This window comes from Camelina sativa, chromosome 20 (genome assembly GCF_030686135.1).
Source record: "Camelina sativa cultivar CO46 ecotype springtype chromosome 20, ASM3068613v1".
In the NCBI taxonomy this organism is placed as follows: Eukaryota; Viridiplantae; Streptophyta; class Magnoliopsida; order Brassicales; family Brassicaceae; genus Camelina; species Camelina sativa.
This window is the reverse complement of record NC_141899.1, coordinates 33,218,966-33,237,234: the sequence shown is the minus strand read 5'-3', so window position 1 is coordinate 33,237,234 and position 18,269 is coordinate 33,218,966. Positions and strand designations below refer to the sequence as shown.

The following is an 18,269-nucleotide window of genomic DNA, read 5'->3' as shown; positions in this document are numbered from 1 at the left end:
CTTTGATTCTTAACGTAAGAAGAACATCGATTCATATTTATTTAAATATTATAATTAATATATATATATAAACTTATTATAATTTTAAAATATTACGAATATGTAAAAAAAAATTACAGCAATCAATATGGAAATAGAAACTATGATATATTTAACCACACTTTCTATATGTTTTGAAGAATATTCCATCTTTGAATCCTTTGCAACAAAGAAAACAACAATTTGATTCTCTTTTTGTTTTCCAAAATCTGTGAGCTTTGATTCTTAATGTAAGAAAAACATCGATTCATATTTATTTAAATATTATAATTAATAGATATATAAACGTATTAAAATTTTAAAATATTATGAATATAGAAAATTTAAAAAGTTTAAAAAACTATATTATATGGTTATGTAGTAGATGAGTTATAAAGAGAACATGATGGAATTAATAAAATATCATTAAATTTATGCTAACACGGGTTAAACCCTCATTTTATTATTTGTCAACACTATTAATCCCTATATAAGTAAAAGAGAAGTACAAAAATGCTTCCGGGTCGGGTCAATTTCACAAAATAACCCGAAATTAAGGGAGTCGGATTCGGGTAAAAAAGATCCGCAATGTTATAAATGGGTTATCGGGTTTTTTAAAAAATAAATCATAAAATAAATCATAAATGTAAACATCAAAAAATTCTCCCAGAAATAAACCATAATAGTTAAGATAATATATATTTTCCTACAATTTAGGAAACTAACAAACATACATAATTAATGTTTATTTTAAATTTATTGATATTAAATCGGACTATCAATCAGTAAGATCTCAATCTCTTATATATGTAAACTAATTTAATTTTCATTATATATTAGTATATACTTCCGAAATTAGAATCCAATTTAATATAATTCATAAATAATGATAATCCAATTAAATAATTATAAAAATCTGAAAAATAAATTTTAAATTATATAACTATACAAAAACGAAAATACTAATGAGAATTAATGACATGTTTATAATTACATAAATATTATCTATCAATTTTGTTATCATTCTTAATATGTATACTAAAAATACTAATGATAATTTAGAAAAAAATACGGAAAGATGTTATGAGTTTTTCACATATCTCTATCAAATTTGAGTTGCCTAAAAACCAGAAAACGTTTGTAACATTAGTATAATTTATGCAAAATTATTGTTCAATTTGGAAACAACCAATAAATACAGTTTAGCAACCATATACGCTTAGATTTCAAAGATTATCACATATCTCTATCAATTTGAACAATAATTTTTCTGATGTTTTTATTTATTTATGATTTTATTTACTATATTCATGTATTTTTATCCAATATGATATATGTTAATTTTTTTAATTTTAATTTTACTGGAACATCAAAATCATTAGGGGTGGGCAAAAAAACCGAAATCCAAAAAACCGAACCGAACCAAACCGAAATAATAGGTTTGGTTTGGTTATGGTTAAGTCTAAAAATCCGTTTGGTTTTCATTTTAGTTAAGCATTTGGTTTAGGTTTGGTCTGGTTAAAAACCGTAAAACTGAATAGTCTTTTTGGTTTTTTAAAAAAATTTAGGATAAATTAGATATAATTAGTTTCTCCAACTTATAACTTTAAATTGTATAACAATATCAATATTTTTTTTTCTTTATTGGGCTTATAGTTATTGATCTCTTAGTAATCTATCGAATTACAAAACTAAATTTGGATTCTATTTTTTTTTTTTTATGTTTAGGTTTTACTTTTATGTTTATTTTTAGTTATGTATCAACTATCTATTTTTTAAAAGTATAAAATAACCATTAAAAACCGGAACCAAACCGAAACCGAACCGAACTGTGATACATATGGTTTTTATATGGTTCCATTTTTTATGAAACCGAAAAAACCATAAACCGGAAAAACCTAACCGTAACCAAACCGAATTATATATGGTTTCTTTATGGTTCCATTTTTATAAAACCAAAAAAACCGTAAACCGAAAAAACCGAACCTAAACCAAACCGAAAAACCGAACGCTCACCCCTAAAAATCATTGTGAATCTATCAAACTCATATGTTCTTATGTGATACGGGTATGTACAAAATTTTATTTAATATTTTCTAATTATGATGTTGATTACGACTATCAAACTCAATTATGAATTTGATTAATATTTTTAATTGTATTCAGGACATATGAATGAAGCATTACAAAAATTATCAAATTACTATATTGTTGTTATGTGAATCTGGTATATACATAATTTAACTTAATCTATGAACTATTTTACATTTTTGTAAATAATTTGACTTAATATATGAACTATATTAATACTTTTATTTTTTACCCGTTTCCAAGAGAATCTAAAGAAGAAACCTGTAAAGATATATCCTAAGCAAAACTCATTAACATAAAAAAAAAAAACCAGAGTTAGAAAATTCTAAAAACACAAAATAATAGATAATTATGATATAATGAAAATAGTGGGATTAATTAGTAGTTCAGGATTTTATTTATTTAATTTGTTTTCAGTTCAAGAAATATGATTTTAATATTTTTAAAAAGAGTCAATGATAAATTTTTGGCTTTAATGTTTTGCTAAATTTCAAATTTGATAAATTTGAGTAAATGATAAACTGTTTTGCTAAATTTGAGTAAATTATAAATTAGACTAACATTTTTGGGTAAATGATAAATTATTCTTATGGTTCATCACATTATACATATTAGTGTAACTTTTACAAACGGAATATTTTATAATATTTTATGTAGATTCCTATTTTCTACTACTAAAATGATCAAATTGAATTATCTATTTTTTGTGTTGTTAGTACTTTTCTAAACTTTTTAATATTTATTTTATCAAAACTAATTTTATTACCATTTACTCTTTTTTTTCCCTACAATTCTTTTATCAAACTCATTACACAAATATATGATTTATTGTAATTGACTGTAAAAAAACTAAAAATGAAAATATAGGATATTTTAATCTATTAATATCATATATATACTAATAAACAATCCCCCGCACTGTAGTGCGGGTCCGATTCTAGTATTAGAATATTTGACATATAAAATCAAGTTGATTTAACTAAGATTGTGTAAAATAATTTAATCATTAAGAAAAATGTGACTTAATTATAGCGTATAAATGATTTATGATGTATTTAGATTCCTTATTTTTTGTTATAATAATTAAAAATTAAAAATAGAATCTCAAACACTAAACAAAACAAACTAAATATAACAAACAAATGGTCATTAAGTATATTGTGGGTTAAAAAATTAATATAAAAATTTAGCCGCACAAACGGCCAGAAAATTAGGTTATTCTTCTATTTACAAAACATCCAATATTTAACAAATAAATACAATATAAAATATAAATAATAATAAAAATTATATGCAAGCGGTGTACCACGGGTTAAAATCTAGTTCCTTTAAAAATATTATACTAAAAGATTAGCAGTATCAAATCTCAGCAAAAATATATTTTACTTTCTTGATTCGTTATAACTGAAAAGATGAATATTCCTTTTAAAAAAGTATACTAAAAGATTAGCAGTTAAAATCAATCTCGGAAATTAAACAATTTAGTAAGATTTGGAAATTAAAAAAATATGGTTTTAATTTAAATCATTAAAAAAATTATAAGAGTGTATGCGTAATAAACTCACTTTGTTTGGTGACAGGATTAACTATTATAACTTTGTTTAGTGACGGGAATAACTATTCTTGAATCAAACAACATACACGATCCGAATAGTGTCATTTCGGGCTACTAACGGATCCGCGTGTTTTGAAGTCTTCTATTGTTGGGTCATACGGGATCCACGTGTCAATCTGGTCGTAATTATGTTTTCGCCCTATGGGTATAAACATCATTTAGGGAAATCAAAACTATAGGGCAATTTAATATAATTAAGCGATTCTCTAATCATTTTTAATGAAACGTACTAAATAAAAGTCATGCTCCGATTTGAGTCTAGTGAGTACTTTTGCTTTAATAGTATAGATACTATAGTCTATGTCATACATATTTTAAGGATATATAACTGTTTTATATAAGTTACGTTTTTTATTTCTGAACTCTTAACGTATAGCAATGTGTAATGTGTTACGTTGGTTTATATAAGTACTTAAGTTGTGATACCATGTGTAAGAGATGCAATTCTGGAGTGGAAACTATAAATCATGCGCTCTTTGAGTGTCCAAGGTCTCGAGGCGTTTGGGAGTTGTCCTCTGTCCGGATGGACCCAGGGGGTTTTCCATACACATCGATTTATGCGAATTTAGACTTTATTTTTTGGCGGGCGTCTTCGCAATCCGGGGTCTCGGATATAGGCATTCAACTACCTTGGATTATTTGGTCAATTTGGAAAGATAGGAATAAAAAGGTTTTCCAGGGTTTTGAGGTAGAGCCTCTTGAGATTTTGAATCAAGCAGCTACTGATAAATTATTGTGGGAGGAGGCCAAGTCTTACTCAGCGAATTATCTGGAACCTCCGACTTTTGTGGAGGATAGGGCATCCTCTCTCCTATGCCAAATTGATGGTTCATGGAAAGGTACAGACCCCTTCCAGGGTTTGGGTTGGTGGTGTTGCAGTGGAGAGCTTACAACGATCTTGTTGGGTGCACGGAGTCATTATCGGAGTATATCTCCATTACATGCAGAACTACAAGCGCTGATCTGGGCTATGGAGTCTTTACTGGTGGCTGGAGTAGATTGTCAAGCTTTCGAGACGGATAGTGTAGAGTTGTTGGCAATGGTGCAGAAGCCGGAAGATTGGCCGGCTTTTTCTACTATGTTGGAGGATTTCTCTCTACTTCGGAGTTCCTATCCCTCCTTTTCCCTCACCAAGATTCCACGTGATGCCAACGTCAGAGCCGATTGCCTAGCTCGCTCCTCACGATCTCTACCTTCAGAATCTACGTTTGTAAACTCGTATCCTCCTGTTTGGGCAACCAATCTGGTAGTTTTATTTTAATTATTATAGTTTGGTTGAAAAAAAAAAAAAAAAAGTACTTAAGTTTTGTTTTTTTACGTATAAGAAACAGATAGATATTTTGTTTTTCTTTTAATAAAGAAATATATTTTGAATATAATAGTCTTATATATAGTAATTAGATGAGGATCCGTCCGATGTGCGGATTTAAAATTTTATAAATTTAAATTAATTTAACAAAAATATATTAAAATATATTGTATGTTATTAATATATCTCTGGTGTGATGGTGCCTTACAAATCTTTTATGTATGTTACTATTAAATGTGTATTTTTTTACACCTAAATATACTCTATGTTACAAATATATTCTTTATTACCACCTAGAAATGACTATATGAACACATTAAGTCAACTATTTTACTTTTACTTCTGCATAGTTTTTTAATTACTAAAATTGTTGGTTCAAAAAATATTTTGAATAAATATATTACATAATATACTAATCAATGATGTATCATCACAATAATGTATGACCACCATGGAGAAAACTTTGGCTCCGCCCTCATCCCTTATGGAGAGAACCTTGCATCCAACCTCTTCCACCATGGAGAGAACATTGGCTCCACCTTCCTCCCTTATGAAAATAACTTTGCGTCCAACTTCCTCCATCTTCCTCCCTTGGGAAAATAACCTTGTGTCCAACCTTCTCCACCATACAAAGAATCTCGGCTGTGTCCTCCTCCTGTTTGGAGAGAACATGTTCACGTCTTTTTGCTGCTCCGAGCCTCCGACAACCAATGAAAGTAAAAACCTTTTTCTAACGTCACAAAATCTTTTGATAGTAACTAATGTTAAATTTCTCAATGTATTCGTGGAAGGGTCTTTGACACATCATGATATTGCCTCCGTCTCTGTAACGCCTCAACCGCCACCTTACTTAGTGAGCCCATGTCCACTCTCAGTCCATGGACCCACCTTTCTAAGTGGGTCCTATATCTATTCACAGTCTGTGGACCCATCCATATTCGATGGCCGGTTTGTTACGTCTGGGAGGCTTTAAAAACTTGTTTATACCGATCTTAAAAATCATCAAATGATCTTTTTCTATGTTTTGTCCTCACTCGCACAGTTCCGACAATCACTTCCAGGAAGGTCACTCATCACGAAGTTCTCTAAGGACCCTTGACCGAAAAATAAGTACATTTTGGTGACATAAATGGCTTAATTAATTCTTTTAAACATTTCCGTAAACTAGGATTTCACAGTCGTTAAGTTCCTATAGATCTATCAACAACGATTTATGTTTTTCCAATCTATCTATCTATGTTTGTTGTAAGCTTGTGTTTTTGATTAGCATATTTTCTCTATCCATTAGGTTGATGAGCTTGTACTCGTTATCTTTTTTTGAGATTGAATGAATAATGATAACAATTATGTTTGAAAAAAAGAAAAGGGTTTGTGACCAACCAATCAAAGTTGAGAAATAAAAAAAAAAAAATTTGACATAATTAAAGAAACAATAAAAAATTATAAGCAAGGTAATATATGAACTCCAAATAATTCAAAGATGAAAATAGAAATTAAATAAAACAATCTAATAATACTACAATAAATTTTATAATATAGTATTAGGAAAAGAAGACGCCATTATGAATTTTTTTCGGGTCAACATATTAATCTTATATATTCCCAACTGAAAAAGAAGAAAGTAGGAGAAAATTTTAATCTAAAAAAATAAGTAAAATTTATTTTCCCATTAAAAATAATTGCCCAATTAAACAAAGTTGAAAGCAGTGTTTTTGAATATATTATTTAAATATGAGACAATCTATGTTTATATAAAAGTGAGTATTTAAAAAATTTAGAATTAATAATTAAATGTATATTTTCTTTAATCATTTTTTCTATTTTTTTAGAATTAATAACTTAAAATTAAAAATAAATAAATAATATTTTACTTTTAAATTTTATGAAATATACATATATATAATCTCCTTATAATTATTTTTAAAAACTTTGTATTATTCTATAAATTATGAAATTTTTGATAATTATCTTTTTACATTATTAATATATTTTAAAACAAAATATTTTATTTTTTGTTGTAATCAAATTTCTCCTATTAAATATTAACTTTTACAAATGTCAAAATTTGAAATTGATAATTTGACACGTATCAAGATTTTATTAATGACTAACTTTCAAAACCTAACTTTATATAATAAAAAATTATTGTTTCGTTATGAGATGGTAGCTTTTAAGAAAATTAATTATTATATAAAAAAAATATTGTTTCGTTACGAGATTGTAGTTTTTAAGAAAATTAGTTAATAATTTATAAGATACATTTTGACATTTTAAATAAATTTTTGAGTTAAAAATAGATGAGTAATTAATTTTAGAATTAATTCACGTGACGATAAGAGATAAATAATATTCGATGCATGTAGAAGTAACAACTTCTGATGAAATGGGCCACACCGATGACAAAAAGTTAGATGAACTGAGATTTGTGTGTTTACGTGGCAGCAACATGGTCTCGTCTCGACAAATCAGCTACGAGATTTTTATCCAAGATTGCATTGGATTTTTGTATTTTATCCTTCATTTTATTTTGTGTGTTTGGAAAATTTCCGAAAATAATTGTTGGAGTATACTTTTTTTTTTATTTTTGAGTAAGTAGACTTTTGGCTCATCATGTGAATATTTATTTTTTTGTTGAAACAAAACACACCTTTCATACACTTCTTCGTAAAATCTTGAAAATAGTAGGATTTTAATTGAAATATAGCTTTCCATTATGAAAAAATGAGTTTTCTTTTCACTGAATGCATCCTCTGTTTAGCAACACCAAAACTTACATGACTGTATGATAGACTGCTCTGGTAAAAATAAGAGTTCTAGTTCTTTAACAAGAAAAAACAATAAGAGTTTTAGTTTAGAAAATTCAAATGTAAACTTATATCATACTATCTAAACCTTAAATCATTAAAACCTCACCAAGCTCTAAACCTTAAAATAAGATTCAATATGTATTTGCAACTCCAAGATTCCTCCTCCACTTAGTTATTTCAAATAATGATATTTTTATGCGCAACTCTCAACTTAGATCATCTTAAAATTTATGGACAACCACTGAAGTCCATATATATTATTAATTCAAAAAATCTATAATATACAAAAATAAAATAAAAATCTGGGATATTCCGTATCTACAAATAGCATCCACTATATTTAGGAGAGCCTACTCGAAGCATCACCACGACCACAAGAATCTAAGATCTTTTCCTTCTGAATTTGTTTTTAGCATTACTATTTTAATATATGCAAGATTTAGACCCAAGAAAAACGAAAAACAAAACAATTCAAAATGAAGTATTTTTCTCCTCTCGAACACTTCCACAATTTGAGATCTTTCTCTTCTTAGCCATGGAAAAAAGATTTCAAGACGAAATTATTCAATAGCTCATCCTCTGCTTTAATTTTCATCAAGTTCCTTTGTTCACTAAAAAAGCCGTCAGACAATGGATAAAAACGGTATCGTCTTGATGCGAAAATATGAATTAGGTCGTCTTCTAGGTCAAGGTACATTCGCAAAAGTATACCACGCACGCAACATGAAAACAGGAGAAAGCGTAGCGATCAAGGTCATCGACAAACATAAAATTGTGAAAGTTGGATTAATCGATCAAATCAAACGAGAAATCTCAGTGATGCGTCTCCTTCGTCACCCAAACGTTGTCTTCCTCCACGAAGTCATGGCGAGCAAGACGAAGATATATTTCGCTATGGAGTACGTTAAAGGAGGTGAGCTTTTTGATAAAGTCTCTAAAGGAAAACTTAAAGAAGACACTGCTCGAAAATATTTCCAGCAATTGATAGGAGCAATCGATTATTGTCATAGCCGCGGAGTTTACCACCGTGATCTCAAACCAGAGAATCTTCTTCTAGACGAACATGGCGATTTGAAAATATCTGATTTTGGGCTTAGCGCGTTGAGAGCGTCGAAGCAACAAGATGGCTTGCTTCATACGGCATGTGGAACACCTGCTTACGTGGCACCTGAAGTGATCGGCAAGAAAGGTTATGATGGAGCTAAAGCCGATGTTTGGTCTTGTGGGGTTGTGTTGTATGTGTTATTAGCTGGATTTCTTCCGTTTCACGAGCAAAATCTTGTGGAAATGTACCGCAAAATCACAAAAGGTGAATTCAAATGTCCGAATTGGTTTCCACCCGAGGTAAAGAAGTTGTTGTCTCGGATTCTTGATCCTAACCCTAATTCAAGAATCAAGATCGACAAAATCATGGAGAATTCTTGGTTTCAAAAGGGTTTCAAAAAGATGGAAACGCCTAAATCTCCTGATAGTCATCAGATCGACTCGCTGATCAGCGATGTCCATGCAGCGTTCTCGGTACAGCCGATGTGTTACAACGCATTTGACCTAATCTCTTCGTTGTCTCAAGGATTTGATCTCTCGGGTTTGTTTGAGAAAGAAGGGAGATCAGAGTCAAAGTTTACAACAAAGAAAGAAGCAAAAGAAATAGTGTCAAAATTCGAGGAGATAGCAACAAGTAGTGAGAGATTCAATCTGACGAAGAGCAATGTAGGAGTGAAGATGGAAGATAAGAAAGAAGGCAGAAAAGGACAACTTGCGATTGATGTTGAGATATTTGAAGTGACAAAGAGTTTTCATATGGTTGAGTTTAAGAAAAGTGGAGGTGATACAATGGAGTATAATGAGTTTTGTGATCGTGAGCTCAAGCCTTCTTTGAAAGATATTGTTTGGAAATGGCAAGGAAACAACAACAACAACTACACCAATAGCATCAGCAATGAGCAGATTGTTTGAAAGTGTTTTTTCATCTTACTATTTTCTTGGTTTATTGTTATTAATTTTTTTTATGTCAAAAAGTGAGATTGGTAATCATCATCACATTTCATATATCTTAGATTGTTGTTCTTTTTATTTACACAAAGATTTTTAAAGAAGACTAGAGGAAAGTGACAGAAAAAAACAACAAAATATATTGTTAGAGGTGCTCCACTAGAATTTAACATATTTGAAAGAACAACACAATTTTGAATTAGCTAGTGGTGTGGCACCTATCCTAGGAGCCAGATATTAGCCACTAACCTCTTTCTGTTTAGAGTTGGTGAATTTTACAGCATCCTCTTTGTATGGCCAGCTTTTGCGACACATTTGTTTAGAGTCTCAAGGTTTTGTTTTTTTTTTGTAAACTCTACTAAACAGTTTGAGCTCCTAATCTGTTATTTTTTGAATTGATATCAATATACAGTACAGACTGTGATCAAACTTATGCGGAATGCGGAAACAGATTATAGCCAACAACAACCAAAAAAAATGTAACAAGATCAAACACAAAATAACAAACTTGTTTAATCAATTTGTGTATTCCCTCTCCCTTTCTACATATCAATAAAATGATAAATGATGATTCATCTCTCACCACTCTCTTTAGGTCTAAAGTCTAATGCCTCTCACACACCATTCAAAGAACAAGAACATAACAACCCCTTTAACTCATATAATTCACAAATCTAAATCAAAAACAAAAATTTCATTTTTCACCTTCCTACTCAGTATCAGAAAGTAAAAAATCTGGCAAAGAACGCGAACAAGAAACCAATTCGCCATTTTCCGAAGATAAATTCTGCAATTTCGGTTTGAGTTCCTTGTTACAAAACTCATCATACTCCATTTTGTCACCTCCTTTCTTCTTAACTTCAACAACAACCAAAGCTGGAGTTAACTCAAATATCTCAGCAGCAATTGACAATGGACCTTTCGTACTTCCTTCTCTTGAACCTTCAAGACTCACTTTACAATCCTTCTTTCGCACCGTAAAACTCACAATCTTGGCAATTTCCTCCAACTTTGATATGATCGTAGCCACAGGAGCTCCAGAGACAAACCTAGAGCCTTCACCATCATCTTCAAACAAACCGGAAAGATCAAAACCTGGCGAAAACGAAATGATATCAAAAGCATTCAAACTAGCCGGTCTAGGCATTGAAACCCCTCTCCTCCTCCCATCAAAAGACTCCAAGTCTTCCGGTTCAGAAACCGTAGAAGACCTCCCCGAAACCGATTCAATCGATTCAATATCATCATCATCATCAACATTACAAAGCTTATGATCATCTTCAACATAAAACTTAATATGCTTAAACCCTTTCTTGAACCAACTAGTCTCCATAATCTCCGGCATTGTAAACCGTCTATCCGGTTTAGTCTCCAACATCCTAATCAACAACCGGTTAATCTCAACCGGAAACCATTTAGGACACCTAAAGTCTCCTCTATAAATCTTCTTATACATAGCCATAACATTCCGATCATGAAAAGGGAGAAACCCGGCCATCAACACAAACAAGATCACTCCACAAGACCAAATATCAACCTTAGCTCCGTCGTAGCCTTTCCGAGCAAGAACCTCCGGCGCCACGTAAGCAGGCGTACCACAAAACGTATGAAAAAGCCCGTCTTGACGAATCTGGTCAGAAACAGCACTAAGACCAAAATCAGAGACTTTTAGGTTTCCGTTTTCGTCTAAAAGAAGATTCTCCGGTTTCAAATCTCGATGATAAACACCACGGAAGTGACAAAACGACACGGCTGAGATCAACTGCTGGAAATATTTACGTGCGATATCTTCTTTTAACCTACCTTTAGCTACCTTGTTGAACAATTCACCTCCTCTGACGTACTCCATTACGAAATAGATCTTGGATTTGGTCGCCATGACTTCGAATAACTGAACGATGTTTGGATGACGAACACGGCGCAAGATCGAGATCTCGCGTTTGATGTGAGCGATTAAACCGGATTTGAGAACTTTCTCTTTGTCGATTACCTTGATCGCTACGCTTTCTCCAGTTTGAGCGTTTCTTGCGAGATAAACTTTAGCGAAGGTTCCATGGCCAAGAAGCCTACCCATTTCGTATTTGCCTAGGATCATAGCTTGTTGACTACTCTGATCCTGTTTCTTCTTCATCGATTTCACTTTTCTAAGCAAATCCGCCATTGAAACGGATAGATCTTCGTGAAATGGTGAAAAATATTTAGATTTTTGAGATCAGAATCGTAAGTTTGAAGATTTGTCACCTTTTGTTTTGTCTGGTTCTTGTGTGGTTGTAAGAAGAAGACGATCTCTCTATCTCTCTTTCTCGTTTCTCTCTTCTCTCTTCTCTTCTTCCTCTCTCTCTCTCTCTGTATCTGTTCTGTTTTTAGGGTTTTTTTTTGCTTTCCAGAAATAGGATTTGTATTTTGTGTAAATTTGGAATTTGTTTCAGAAATGGTATACACAAATTTCTGATCAAAGAATTAGTATACAAAATAAATCTCACTTTTGGTGATGTACACCGACGCTTATATATAGCATATTGGCTTCTGGTCAACTGTCTTAGTTTTTTGCTTTAATTGCTAATACTCTACCATGTTAGAAAAATCACAAGGACCGATGATTGGATAGAAGATTTTATTTTTTAATCATAACTTTGGATTTAGTAAATATGACAAGAATTCATAATTTATTGGTTTGTATTACAATGAAAAAAAAAAGTTTACGAGGAGGTTTTGAGTTTTCGAATCGTAACGTAATCATCTTGAATCGAGGACTAGAGCATTTCCAAGCATCAAGACTCGAATCTTAGACTTAAAAACGCAGATGCATTGCAACTACCACTGAGTACTTTTCCAAAAAGAAGTAAAAAACGAAAATGATCACATCTTGGCGTTATAGAATATTCATTCAATTACAAATCGTAGATGTCATTATCATTTTAACGGGGTTCTCGTGTTTCTACCTTCTACGTGTGTTTTGCCTACTCATTTTCTCAAAACGAATCAACAACAGCTGTGAGTAAATATAACCATTAGATGTGATAATTGTACGGTGAAGATTCGTTGATAATATTCTATTATATTTAGCAATGTGAAGCACCTCAAATAATGAAGTGGCTAATTATGTTGGTAATTATCAGTAGACAGGTACTTAATGGCTTAATTCTAACACATGGCTAATTCCAAAACTGAAGTATCATCACCTAATTAAAAAAAAAAAAAAGCCAATTAGAAAACTCAACACTGATAATAGATGGTATGTATGTTTTAAAAAAATATGATTCCCCTGGTTATATACCATTCACATTCACAATATATTTTGGATAGAATGATAAATTTTGAAAAATAACGAATAATGTCATTAGTCAGCTCAATTTAGAATTTATATTAATTGATTTTTTATTAGAAAACCAAAATGTAAGTCAAAGGCATGAGATTATTAAGGCAAGTTCGTTGGGGATGTGTAAGTCAACATAACATAAATGGTCGGTCAAGATTTAAATATAAGCAAAGTGACAACAATGAAAAGTTTACACTTGTCGTGAAATTGAACTAATTGCTGGATTTGATAGATTACCCAACTCATCTAAAAAAGTAATAATTAAGAGTACTATACAAATTTAAATCAAGGTTTGTTGGACCGTACATTTTGATAATAACGTGCACGTATCAGGCCGCACTTGTAGTTTTTTTTTTTTTTTTTTAACTCAGAGAGGAAATCTCCAAACCTATGGAGAGATCCGAGACTAATTTATCTGGAAGAAAGGCATCCCATGGGTAGGGTTCCCCGGTTATGCAAATGAGCCGTAAGCAATGGGCCCATACCCATGTGACCAAAGGATAAAGCTGAATAATTCATGCGTTTGGGGAGAATCAATCTCTGGCCTAGACCAACAGGGCGACTATTCCACCAAGGCTACAACCACTAGCCCACCACCTCATGGTTCGCACTTGTAGTTGGTAAATTAACCTTATTCGACAGGTGTGTTTCGTGAGATTTATAGATCAATTATTTTTATAATTTTTTGTCAAACTAATCAATTCTTTTCTTTTTTGACAAATTATCATGTTAACATTTTTTCCTATGTATTTCCCCACAAAAAAAAAACTCTGTGTAGTTGTTTCTAGGTAATATGCACTAGATAGCATAAAAACATAACATAATTAAGAAAATACCACAATTGTAAAGTACTTGTCAGAGTGTATTCTCTCTCTTCATATACAATTATTCTTATACCCATTACATATATTACATGTTATTTGTTTCAATATTATGTCATTTTTTTAGAACGAAATTATATGTCGGTTTGGGTTCACAAATGAAATGGTTAGAGTTTAGATTTTACAATTATAATGAAATTATATATCGGTTTGGGTTCACAAATGAGATGGTTAGGGTTTAGATTTTACAATTAGAACGAAAATATATGTTGGTTTGGGTTCACAAATGAGATGGTTAGAATTTAGATTTTACAATTAGAACGAAATTATATGTCGGTTTGGGTTCACAAATGAGATGGTTAAGGTTTAGATTTACAATTAAAACGAGATTATATGTCGGTTTGGGTTTACAATTAAACGATATTTAGATTTTACAATTAGAACGAAATTATATTTCGGTTTGGGTTCACAAATGAGATGGTTAGGGTTTAGGTTTTACAATTAAAACGAGATTATATGTCGGTTTGGGTTTACAATTAAACGATATTTAGATTTTACAATTAGAACGAAATTATATTTCGGTTTGGGTTCACAAATAAGATGGTTAGGGTTTAGATTTTACAATTAAAACGAAATTATATGTCGGTTTGGGTTCACAAATGAGATGGTTAGGGTTAGATTTTACAATTAAAACAAGATTATATGTCGGTTTGGATTTACAATTAAATGCTATTTAGTTCAATATAATATGAAAAATATAAATATTTCATGCTATTTTTAAAAATCTCACCAAATCTTTCACTCTTTCTATCTAACACTAAAACAAAAAAAAAAAGTGATTATGTTTTCTTACTCTAAAAAAACGTGAACCTTATGATATTTTCCTATAAAAAAATGTTGTTACGGTATTGAACCTTATGATATTTTCCTATAAAAAAATGTTGTTACGGTATTTTCTTTATTTTACTCCATATTTGTGCTATCTACTAATATTACTCTTGTTTCTAATGCAGTTTTATAACATTTTCAATATTTATTTTTTGATGAACAAAGTATAAACTTTCATCTATGGAGAATTATAAAATTTCTAAACAGAAAAAAATGGATCACGTTTTGATATTTGGGCTTGCACTAATATAGAGGAGAGAGATTTAGGTTAATGCACAATCATGGATCAGTCTATTGGGCTGGAATTTATTGTTTATAATGGGCCTCTAAGTCCAAAATGATTGATTTCGGCCTAAAAGTTCTCTGTCTAAAACAATTTATCTATTACAAAATTGTGGTTTTGGGGTTGTTTCGCTATCGGAGAAAATGTTAAATTATACTTCTACACCTTAATCAGGTAACACTATTTCAAAACTTGATTGGTTTTACCCTAGCAACCTAGCGAATACTAAAAGCTGATACAAATGATCAAATCACAACCTCTGGTCAAAAGCTCCAAACATAAGAATAACCAGCCCATGTTACAATAAAATAGAACAAAGATCGCACATGGACCAACCATGTTGGGATGAGTGGTTAAAAATGATAAAATAAAGAAGGAAAAAAAATGGTTAGCTACCTGAAATATTGGAGAATGCATGGTCACACATGCCAAGTATAATATTGTATCATCAACTACACGAAGTATATGTATTGCATGACCACATGCATGAACTATATGACGTTATGTGGTCAACACCATAGACATACAATCCGGTACACCGATCGAATGATTCCGGTAAAGACCGACATTAACTCCGGCGTTGACTAACATTGACCAAAAAAAATTGTATTTTAATATTTTCTATTAAAAAACAAAATCATAAATTATTATATTAAATTATATATGGGTTTTCATGATTAGAAAACACATTCTATTCAATATCTAATTATTTCTATATCTTTAATGTATTCATTCTTATAATTAGTTACTTTTATTTTTGAAGCTAAACTAATAGTTAAATAAAATTATTAATAATTATTTTCAAGAAATATATATATATATATATAACATATGTAATTATTAATGATTATATATATATAAATCTCTGATCATCATATTATTTAAAATTTTAAATACTACAAGAATCAATAAAATCAAATTCAACTATTTTCATTAGAAAATAATATGCAAAAGATTTGAGTATATGACTCTTTGCTTTAAAATTTGCATGGTAAAGAGTATACAAAATTTTAGATACTCTTTGGTATAAAAAAAATTTACATACTCCTAATAACATGTAAATAATAACAAAAAAATTAACACTATTTACTTTTAATAGATAAAATATAATGATACATAATTATTTTCAATATATAACATAAGGGCATTTGCAAAAATCCTCTTATTCTATATCCTTTTGCAAACATATCCTAAAATCAAGATAAAATCTATTAATATCTTGAAAATAATTATTAATTATTTTTATTTAACTATTATTTTAGCTTTAAAAAAAATTAATTAATTATAAGAATAAATACATTAGAGATACCTAAGATATTTAGATATTGAATAGAATGTTTTCTAATCATGAAAATTCATAAATAATTTAATATAGTAATTTATTATTTTGTTTTTCTATAGAAAAAAATTAAAATACAATTTTTTTTTGTCAATGTTGGTCAACGCCAGAGTCAACGTTGGTTTTAGCCGGAATTATTCGACCGGTGTACCAGATTGTATGTCTATGGTGTTGACCACATAACGTCATATAGTTCATGCATGTGGTCATGCAATACATATACTTCGTGTAGTTGAGAATACAATATTATACTTGGTATGTGTGACCATCCATTCTCCAATATTTTGTGTAGTTAGCCATCTTTTTTCCAATAAAGAATGTGGATTAACTTTTAGGTTGGGTTGCTCAAGGAGAATGTGAATGTGTTAGACACTTTGTGGAATATTAGTTGGCATTCTATGGATCTTTTTGTCTTGGGATTTAGTGGATTTGTTTGGAATTTCCCAATGTCATTCTTTCTTCAATTTATGAGTTTTAGTTGTTGCTCTTCTGAAGGTTATTTTAATATAAACCATATGCAGCACATTACTCAATACCTTTTTCACACTAAATATTTTTTACATTCTGATACTTTAACAGTGAAGAAGAGGAGACTCACTCAAAGAATTTTCAGGAAGTTTAATACTTTACTAATCGAAAACAAAAATAGAATCGATCTGAAATAAAACCGTTTATATATAAGTGAAATTACATTTTTGAAAATTTAGCCCTACCACCATAACATAGAAATGGCCCTTCGTGTTTCCACAAACATTTTTGTTGCAATATGTAAAAGAGGAGCAAGTCAAGTCTTATATTAATGGGTTTGAGTTCATTGTTTAGTCATCATGATATTTTATGTGATTAATACATAATTTCTTGAGGTGGTAATCTTTGTTTTAGGAGTTCTAACGCAAAAAGACCATGTTTTGTCAACACCAATGTCATAACACAATCACAACGAAATATAAAACAAGGAATATGGGGGTTACTATATGTTTTTCTAAGACAGCTACAACAAGCACAATCAACCGCGTGCATTTAAATATATAGTTTGACAAAACTCTTATATCATTAAGTAACTAAACATAAGGACTTAATTAAGTCCTCCACCAATCTACAAAATTTAGTTTAATAGGGTTTTGTGTTTTTTTGGGTATTGTTAACGATTATTTAAAGAATTGCATAGCTTTCTCATTTTCTCAAAACCGGTTTCTTTGCATATTCTGGACAGGACATTAAGTTTAAACTCTGGATTATATATTACAAACAATAAATATAATGTCTTGAATAAAAATATGCTTACACTGTTACACATAACCCGATCCAACCGATCTCATTGGTACATGTACCCTGTACCGTATATTTATACACTAAATGACGTCCACTAAAACATTAAACTATAGTCTTCTCTTCGGCGGACATTTCTTAAAGTCATAAAACTTGCAAATCTTTGAAAATTTGAAATAGTAACAACACTAATATTAAACTCATATAATTCAAAACAACTTTGATTTTTTTTGTGGTTTCTCATGGGAATGTTTTGGACAGCGATATATTCACAATTATAAATCAAACGAACTTTACGTTGTTAATGAATTCACAAAAGAAAAGAAATCACAGTTACAGCTTTCTCTCGAAACAAGTTGAATGTAAAATTTGATAATTCAATAACCGAAATGTTAGATCAAACAGTGGAGTTATTCAAAAAGTACACAGTTGTTTTTATTTAAACTTTTACTTCTGATGTCAACTACACCATTATTTACTTCCAACCAAACTCATCAACAAATAACCGATAGTAATAA

The 18,269-nt window shown here is 30.3% G+C and overlaps 1 protein-coding gene and 2 pseudogenes across 3 annotated transcripts; 2 read left to right on the top strand and 1 right to left on the bottom strand.

The window, feature by feature from the left end:
• Positions 1 to 4,151: 4,151 nt before the first annotated feature.
• LOC147919784 (uncharacterized) lies at positions 4,152 to 6,354 on the top strand. Its single transcript, XM_087504103.1, has 2 exons — positions 4,152 to 4,934; positions 6,322 to 6,354. The coding sequence occupies exons 1-2, from the start codon at positions 4,152 to 4,154 to the stop codon at positions 6,352 to 6,354; spliced, it is 816 nt and encodes a 271-aa protein (XP_087360229.1).
• Positions 6,355 to 8,250: 1,896 nt separating this feature from the next.
• On the top strand, positions 8,251 to 9,889 carry LOC104771824 (CBL-interacting serine/threonine-protein kinase 20 pseudogene; annotated as a pseudogene). Its single transcript, XR_015594002.1, has one exon. The product of XR_015594002.1 is annotated as a CBL-interacting serine/threonine-protein kinase 20 pseudogene (transcript).
• Positions 9,890 to 10,332: 443 nt separating this feature from the next.
• Positions 10,333 to 12,338, bottom strand: LOC104771823 (CBL-interacting serine/threonine-protein kinase 19 pseudogene; annotated as a pseudogene). Its single transcript, XR_015592118.1, has one exon. The product of XR_015592118.1 is annotated as a CBL-interacting serine/threonine-protein kinase 19 pseudogene (transcript).
• Between the last annotated feature and the right edge of the window lie 5,931 nt (positions 12,339 to 18,269).

What these genes read in the sequence shown, in the direction of transcription:
- LOC147919784 (XM_087504103.1), top strand. Translation starts at nt 4,152, where the DNA reads ATGTGTAAGAGATGCAATTCTGGAGTGGAAACTATAAATCATGCGCTC. An exon ending in TACCTTCAGAATCTACGTTT is followed by an intron (nt 4,935 to 6,321) that starts GTAAACTCGTAT and finishes TCTATCCATTAG; the next exon opens with GTTGATGAGCTTGTACTCGT.